General features: G+C 38.1%; 1 protein-coding gene across 3 annotated transcripts in view; it reads left to right on the top strand.

Annotated features, from left to right (window-relative positions):
* Positions 1–5,636: 5,636 nt before the first annotated feature.
* ATF6 (activating transcription factor 6) overlaps positions 5,637–8,837 on the top strand; it is a 222,147-nt gene continuing 218,946 nt past the window's right edge. Inside the window, exon 1 of one of the 3 annotated variants that reach the window (XM_049709130.1) lies at positions 5,637–5,794. In XM_049709130.1, the coding sequence (XP_049565087.1) occupies positions 5,743–5,794 (52 nt within the window). In that variant the 5' untranslated portion in view covers positions 5,637–5,742. Of the gene's footprint in view, positions 5,795–5,904; positions 6,039–8,837 lie in introns of those variants that run through there. The other 2 variants (XM_049709129.1, XM_049709134.1) reach the window with 2 other exon arrangements.

Below are 8,837 nucleotides of genomic sequence, written 5' to 3'. Positions count from 1 at the left end.
ATACACTGCAGATAAAGAACTTAGTATAGTGCCTAGCTAGTAGCAGTCAACATTTTCCCTTAAAGGGACTTCCCTGGTGGTCCAGTGGTTAAGAATCCACCTTCCAATGCAGGGGGTGTGGGTTCAGTCTCTGATTGGGGAACTAAGATCCCACGTGCTGCGGAGCAACAAAGCCCGCAGGCCCTGGAGCCCACATGCCACAACTACTGAGCTCATGCACTCTAGAGCCCGTGCGCCACAACTAGAGAGGATCCTGCGTGCTGCACCTAAGACCCGACGCAGCCAAATAAATAAATATTTTTAAAAAATTAGCATTCTTAAGAAAAAACCTTTCCCTTAAAATAGCTGCAGTTTATTGAGCACTTACCTGCCAGTCACAATCCTAAACACTTAATGTGTATTTGATTTAATCCTCAAAACAGCCATGAGATAGATCCTATTATTCCCATTTTACAGGTGAAATTGAGGCTCAGAAAGATTAAGTCACTTCCTCAAAGTTACATAGCAAATGAACCTAGATTAGAAGCAAGATTTGGCTTACTCCAAAATTTGAGCTTTTAACCTCTATATTCTAATATTTGGGCTCACTGTTCAGGGTGGTATTTGTCTTAAAGATGTCATACTAAAAATGTCAATCAGATTGTAAAATCTAATAGTACTGATGAAATGCAGTTTTTAACTAAGCTATAAATTCACTAGTCAGGCATCCCACCAACATTTGCAGGGTACAAATTGAGGCCTACATTCTATTTCTCTTCAAAGTTATAAATAAAGCTACCAAACTATTAAAATGTTTTGTTCTCTTGACAATATATCTTCATAATGACCTGGAAGACAAGGTTTGAATTTAGAATTCTCTGACTTCATGGAGTTTCATGACAAAATATGGCAATGCACTGAGAGTTGGCCCCTGACCTACAGACTGCCCCCCTTTTCCCACCCCTGGATTTGTTCATGCGGACCCTGGTGTATATGTATATGTGGACTCCCCACCTCACATTTCTAAGCTCTGTCTACACTCCTGGCATACAGTATTGGCACAGTTCTGTCAGAGGCCTGAGCAAGGCTTGGAGCTATTTGGGCTAGTTGGTTGTCAGAAGTGTGTCTAGAAAGGGACCACGTGTCCTGGCTGAGCACATCACTTTGGCATCATGGATTCTTAACCTGTGGGAAGAGACATTACCAGATGCCAGAGTAAAGTCCTAGGTATGGATCTAGACATAAAATTCTTTCAAATTTTATTTCTCTGCCAAGGGTTTAAGTTGAAAGCAAATGAATAAATGAAAGAAAAAGTATTTGATAACATTCAACATTTATGACAAAAAAAAAGGTAACTAGAATGGAAGGAAGCTTCCTTAATGTGCATATAAAAAAAGAAAACTACAAACAGCACATTTCTTAATGATAATCGAAAATGTTTCCTTGTATTTAAAAAAAATCTCCAGAAAAAAATTTTGCAAAAACAAATGAGGAAACAAAAAAACAAAACCAATCAAGCCCCTAGATATTACAATCAGCAGAATCACAAAGTGAGAAATTATACAGGACAAATGAAAAATTCTTTTTTTTTGGCCGCACCGCACAGCAGGATCTTAGTTGCCTAACCAGGGATTGAACTCGGACATCAGCAGTGAGGCAGTGAAAGTGCTCAGCCCTGAAAGGGCAGAGTCCTAACCACTGGACCACCAGGGAATTCCTGCAAGTGACAGATTCTTATCTCTTGTTTGTTTGAAATTTTCCATATTAAAGGTTAAGTTTTAAAACGTTGATGTTAAATAAAATAGATTTTTAAATGCTAGTGTTTGTGTACAGTAAGTCTACACAGAAAATTCTAGAGGATTTACAGACAAAATATTAGAATGATGTAATTCAATACGGTTTTTGAATACAAAATTGCTCTATAAAAGTCAATAGTGTTACTATACCCCAGCAATAACTGAATTAAAAAAAATTTTTTTTTAAAGAAAAGGATGTGTAAAATGAAACTAAAACTATGAAAAGAAAACTTCCCTCAGTAGGGGGAAGGATTTCTTATGCAATATACAAATAACAGAGATCATTAACAAAATTTGATACACTTGACTATGTTAAAATTAAAACCTAGAGGACAAAAACCCCATAAACAAAGACAAGTGTCAACCTAAGAGAAGGTATTTGCTATATACATACGGGTTAAATGAATAGACTATTTAAAGGTGTACACATCATTGAGAGAAAGAAAATCCAATAGGAAATTTTATAAAAGGTAAGAATGGGCAATTCACAGAAGAGGAAATAAGGTTTAATGAACATGAAAAGATGCACCACCTCTTTAATTTACATTTAATTTAAATGTAAATTATAGTCACACCCTTCACAGGCAAAAAATAAAAGTCTGACTACATCTAGTGTTGGTGAGAATTCATCACTGCTAACGAGAGTGTAAATTGGTATAATTTGGCAAATAGTAGTACTCCTACTGCATGATCCAGCATATATCTTAAAGACATTCTTGCATATATGCACAAGGATACCCATAGAAGGATATATTTTATGTAACAGTAAAAAGTTGAAACAATCGAAACGTTCACCAGTAGGGAAATGAAAAAAAGTCTATATTGTATATTAATAATGTATATATTCAAGGAAATACTATAGAACAGTTAAAACAGATCATCAAAAAGTAATGTTGAATGAGAAAAGTGACTTGGAGAACATTAGTGCTATAAGTTTATGTAAATTAAAATACCCCCAAACAGCACTAAATGTATGTATCTATACACATATTTAAACATGATCAAAATAAAAAATGGCTTTGAATGATTACCATAAAATTTATAATGGAAGTTGTCTATGTGGAGGGAGGGAAATGAAGCAGAGGAAAACGCAGACCTCAACTTTATCTACGATGTTTAATTTCTTATGAAAAATCTGAAACGAAAATGGAAAAGTTAATATTTGTTAATTCTTGGCAATAAGTACACAAGTGCTTGTTTTGTAATTATCTGCACTTGAATAAAAAATTAAAATTTTGAAAATTAAAAAATCGAAAATTTATTGGAGTTCAGTCATGGTGATTTTCTTAAAAAAAAGGCTAAATTATCTGGTGGATACAGAAGACTTGCTGGTTTTATTTTAGGTTTTATGCCAATTTTTGAATTTGCAGTTGGGTAAGAATAAAAATCTTATAAATTGCACCTGAAATGAAAACTGATTAGTTAGCTGATGACAGAAGGAATCACCTTTAACGTAAGGGAATTTCGTGATTTTTTTTCGGGGTTTGGGTCCCAGGGCTATTTTGTACATTGGGGATTGTGTAATCTGTAGTAATCATCCAGCCACGAGGAGTTTGGAGGATTCTGGGAAGCATTTGTTTTGTTTAGTAACCGAGGGAAAGATTCCACTTAGTCCTAGAGGGATACGTGTTCTTTTTTTAACATCTTTATTGGAGTATAATTGCTTTACAATGTTGTGCTAGTTGCTGCCGTATAACAAAGTGAATCAGCTACATGTATACATATATCACCATATCTCTTCCCTCTTGCGTCCGTCTCCCTCCCACCCTCCCTATCCCACCCCTCTAGCTGGACACAAAGCACTGAGCTGATCTCCCTGTGCTATGCGGCTGCTTCCCACTAGCTATCTATTTTACATTTGGTAGTGTATATATGTCCATGTCTCTCTCTCACTTCGTCCCAGATTACCCTTCCCCCTCCCTGTGTCCTCACATCCATTCTCTACCTCAGTGTCTTTATTCCTGTCCTGCCCTTAGGTTCTTCAGAACCATTTTTCTTTTTTTAGATTCCATATATATGCGTTAGCATACGGTATTTGTTTTTCTCTTTCTGACTTACTTCACTCTGTATGACAGACTCTAGGTCCATCCACCTCTCTACAAATAACTCAGTTTCGTTTCTTTTTATGGCTGAGTAATATTCCATTGTATATATGTGCCACATCTTTATCTGTTCATCTGTCGATGGACACTTAGGTTGCTTCCATGTCCTGGCTATTGTAAACAGAGCTGCAATGAATATTGTGGTACATGACTCTTTGAATTATGGTTTTCTCAAGGTATATGCCCAGTAGTGGGATTGCTGTGTCATATGGTAGTTCTATTTTAGTTTGTTAAGGAACCTCCATACTGTTCTCCATAGTGGCTGTATCAATTTACATTCCCACCAACAGTGCAAGAGGGTACCCTTTTCTCCACACTCTCTCCAGCATTTATTGTTTGTAGATTTTTGATGATGGCTATTCTGACCAGTGTGAGGTGATACCTCACTGTAGTTTTGATTTGCATTTCTCTAATGATTAGCGATGTTGGGCATCCTTTCATGTGTTTGTGGCAAATCAGTATATCCTCTTTGGAGAAATGTCTATTTAGGTCTTCTGCCCATTTTTGTATTGGGTTGTTTTTTTGATATTGAGCTGCGTGAGCTGCTTGTATATTTTGGAGATTGATCCTTTGTTAAAATTTGCTTCGTTTGCAAGTATTTTCTTCCATTCTGAGGGTTGTCTTTTCATCTTGTCTATGGTTTCCTTTGCTGTGCAAAAGCTTTTAAGTTTCATTATGTTCCATTTGTTTATTTTTGTTTTTATTTCCATTTCTCTAGGAGGTGGGTCAAAAAGGATCTTGCTGTGATTTATGTCATAGAGTGTTCTGCCTATGTTTTCCTCTAAGAGTTTGATAGTGTCTGGCCTTACATTTAGGTCTTTAATCCATTTTGAGTTTATTTTTGTGTATGGTGTAAGGGAGTTTTCTAATTTCATTCTTTTACATGTAGCTGTCCAGTTTTCCCAGCACCACTTATTGAAGAGACTGTCTTTTCTCCATTGGGGATATGTGTTCTTAAGGTAGAGTATTTTAAATATTCAACTGCTGAAATGCTTTAAAAAGAAATTCCATTAAGTAGCATTCTTGAAACTGCTTCGTCAAACTTAGTTAAAATTTTCAGTTAGAGTTTGTGACGTAGATGGATTTTTCTAAACAAAACCGTTTCTTAAGTTTTAGTAATAAAAAGACTGGGAATTTACCTTGTTGTAGGTCTTAGGGTAGGGTCGTTTGGACTTTCACTACTAGGTACTATGCTTTAGAAATGTATGTTTAAGGAGGTGAGTTTGATTTGGGGGAGTTTATCTTTTATATTTACGTTTTAAAATTTGTTTAAATAAACATAGTCTTTCTAGAAGTACGATTCATAGTATTTTTGCTTATCTCAGGTACTGTGCCAGTGGAGAGGCAGCTCAAACGAATTTGGAAAAAATAGTTGTGTGTTTTCCTTCCACACACTTGTGTATACGGAGAACTTTTACACTGATAGTGAGTTTTTCGTAAAAATTAAACCAACTTTACTTTCTTAATCTCTAGTTTTGTTCTGATATATCTACACTGTGGTATTGAGAATGATACTCAGGGGACGAGCCAGTATGTTCAGAAAGGATTTTCTTCCCCATTTTTTATGTTATCAATATATCTTATTTAACCGAAGTAGTGATTACGTCTCTTTCTTTTTTCCCTAAAACAGCGGGACAGAAAATGCCGAAACCTCCAAAAGGGAAATATTTACTCAGAGATTTGCTTAAAATTAGCTTAGTCTCTGACGTCACTCGCGCAGAAGTAATTTGTCTTCATTCGGCCACCGTCGCGTCAGCGTTACGGGGTATTTTGTCCATCTGCCGCCACCGTCCCAGATATTAGTTGCCGAGTTCCAGGGCAGGCGAACGTGTGTTTCGGGGGAGCCGGCTGGCGTTGCCGGCACCATGGAGTCCTCTTTTAGTCCGGGACTCCCTCACCGGCCGGATGAAGAGTGGGGTGAGTGGGATATGAGACTGTACCAGGGGTGGCTCCAGGTTTCTTCCCCCTTACTTCTGCGCATTTGTGGTGACAGGTGTGGACGAACCCTGCCGAGGGAGCGAGGGCCACTCGTTGCTTCCGTCCGTGGTCCTAGTAGAGTCTAGCAGAACCTGTCGGTTTCTGCCCTGGGGACAGCGAGCGTAAAATGTTGCCTGATTGGAATTACTATCGTGTTTCACCGCTTCCTCTGGGAAAGTACCAGGTGATGATTTTGTGGGGCGAAAACGACGTCATTAGGAAGCTTAGGGCAGGACGGCTGTGACCATCAAAAAGGCTGCAAGCTATTTTCTCAGAGTGTGGGATGTGGGAGATGCTTGCCATGGAGTGTACGTGTACGTGTTTGGTTTGTGTGAGAGAATGTGAATCCTCATCTCGAAGCTTCCACTATTGATCGAGGCTGATGCCCATCTTGGCAGAGAAGCAAAGCACCCCAGCACCTGACCCCAGGTCCCTGATTACGTAGACCTAACGCTTATAAACGGATATAATCCTGATTGCTCTCCGAATACAACTCTGAATTTTCTTGTTATGGATATTTTGTTTGGTTTTGTGGTCAGGAAGAGTGGAATGGAATGTAGTGGAAATGAGAGTGGAGAAGCTTTATCATCTAAGTGTTTAGAAGAAACTTATATTCCTCCCTTGTTTGCCAGACATAGTACTAATACTGTTCTTGGGCTTCAGTATGAATTTGGGGTTGTATACGTCCCTGAATGTGTCCTGCGGTGAACCTACACCCTTCACTAGCTTTAAAATTTGGGGGAAACCCAGACTGACCTTCATTTTTTCCCCCTTGGACCATCGTTCTCAGTAGCAAGAGTGTAATCTCAATTCTCTTTGTTGAACTGAAGTCCTCATTTGATTTTCCAAGGGCAGAACTTCTCTTAAATTATATAGTGTTAGAGATTTATTTCAGTCCTTGGATAGGTTTTCTATGAGTTGTTGGAAAAACGTTAGACTATCTCTTCCAAATGTATTTTCCCAAGCCAAATGTAGTCGTAGTAATAGGAACAGTTGCCGTTAAGCACTTTATTTGTGTCAGGTGCCCTGCTTAGCTCTTACATCCCAAGCCAAGTGTAGTCGTAGTAATAGGAACAATTGCCGGTAAGCACTTTATTTGTGTCAGGTGCCCTGCTTAGCTCTTACATCCCAAGCCAAGTGTAGTCGTAGTAATAGGAACAATTGCCGGTAAGCACTTTATTTGTGTCAGGTGCCCTGCTTAGCTCTTACATGCATTATCTTATTTAATCCTCCCAACAGTCCAGTGAGGTATTGTTATTTTACAGATGAGGAAGCTGAGGCTGAGAGAGAACGAACGCTCAGAGTCTTATAGCTAGTGAGTGTCAGAAACAGGATCAGTACCAGGTTTGTCTACCTCCAAAGCCTGTGCACTTAGTCACTATTCTATATTGCTTTCCTAAGTTATTTCTACAGATTTGATTTTTACCAAGATCCCCCCAGTTATTAACAAATCTACTTCAGTATACTGGGTTGTTATGATCTGTTTTCTCAGCTAGTCAACTATTATATTTTCATGATGTTTCTTAAACTATAACTGTGAGGCACTTCCTGATAGCATTATTATGTCTTCTGATACCCAGGCTGCATTTTCCTGACTAATCTGACCAGTTGACTCCTAGTCTTAATGTTCTTTAACAGAGCATTCAGTTCTTTGTAGTAGGTTCACTGACTCAGCTCAGGTACCTTGCCCTGCCCCTCCCTGAACATGCCCATTTCCCATGGTTTTCCAAGCTTCTCTTTTCAAACTGTTAACAATCTTTTCTTAGTGGAACACTTTAATTCTGCTTCCTCAAGTGTTCAGTAAGCAGGATAGATTTTGCAGGCACTGGAGTGAAAGGTTACTGTTTGCTAACATTTCTCAGTAGAATATGGACTCTTTTTCTGGGAGTTGCCATTTTGGGTGTTCAAGTACTTCACTGATTTATTTGACTTTTTTTTTCTATATTAGAAGCTAGCTAGTTAAAATTTTTAAAATCAGATTATGTAATTAGTACTTGTGACTCTTAACAACTTTGTATAATTAAAAATGACTTACTCAGAACAGCCTATGATGGGATGTGCATCCCATGTGCATTTTCCCTTTATGTGGGGTGATGAAATTTTGAACGGGCCTATAAACATTTTCTGTAAAGGTCTAGATAGTAAATATTTTAGGCTTTTGTGGTCATGTGGTCTCTGTTCTGACTCCTCAGCTCTGCCAGTTGTAGTACAAAATCAGCCATGGACAATGTAAACTGAGCATGACTATGTTCCAAAACAACTTTATTTATGGATGCTGAAATTCTATTTCATGTAATTGTTTTTAATACTTAATAGAGTTTACTTTTAGTACAGTTTTAGATTTACAGAATAATTGAGGGGATAGTACAGAGTTCCCCTGCCCCCCAAGTTTCCCCTATTGGTAACATCTTGCATTACAGGAGTACATTTGTTACAATTGATGGGCCAGTATTGATACATTAGCATTAACTAAAGTCCATAGTTTATATTAAGATTCACTCTTGTTCATTCTGTGGGTTTTGACAAATGCATAATGTCATGTGTCTACCATTACAGTATCATATGGGATAGTTACACTGCCCTAAAAAATCCGCTGTGCCCCACCTGTTTGTCTCTGCCTCCCTCCTCCAAAGCCCCAACAACCACTGTTCTTTTCACTGTCACCTAGTTTTGCCTTTTTCAAAATGTCATATTGTTGGAATGATAGAGTACGTAGCATTTTTAATTTGGCTTCTTTCATTTAGCAAAATGCATTTAAGATCCCTCTATTTTTAATGGCCTGATAGCTCATTTCTTTTCAGCACTGAATAATATTCCATGGTATGGATGTACCACAGTGTCTTTTGGGCTCCCATAACAAAATACCTGGGAAGCTTAATGAACAGAAATTTATTTTCTGACAGTTCTGGAGGCTGGAAGTCCAAGCACAGGTGCCAGCATGGTCAGGTTCTGGTGAGACTTCTCTTCCTAGCTTATAGATGGC

The sequence above is a fragment of the Orcinus orca genome, chromosome 1 (genome assembly GCF_937001465.1).
Source record: "Orcinus orca chromosome 1, mOrcOrc1.1, whole genome shotgun sequence".
NCBI classification, from domain to species: Eukaryota; Metazoa; Chordata; class Mammalia; order Artiodactyla; family Delphinidae; genus Orcinus; species Orcinus orca.
The sequence above is the reverse complement of the archived record's forward strand: the minus strand, read 5'-3'. Positions and strand labels throughout refer to the sequence as shown.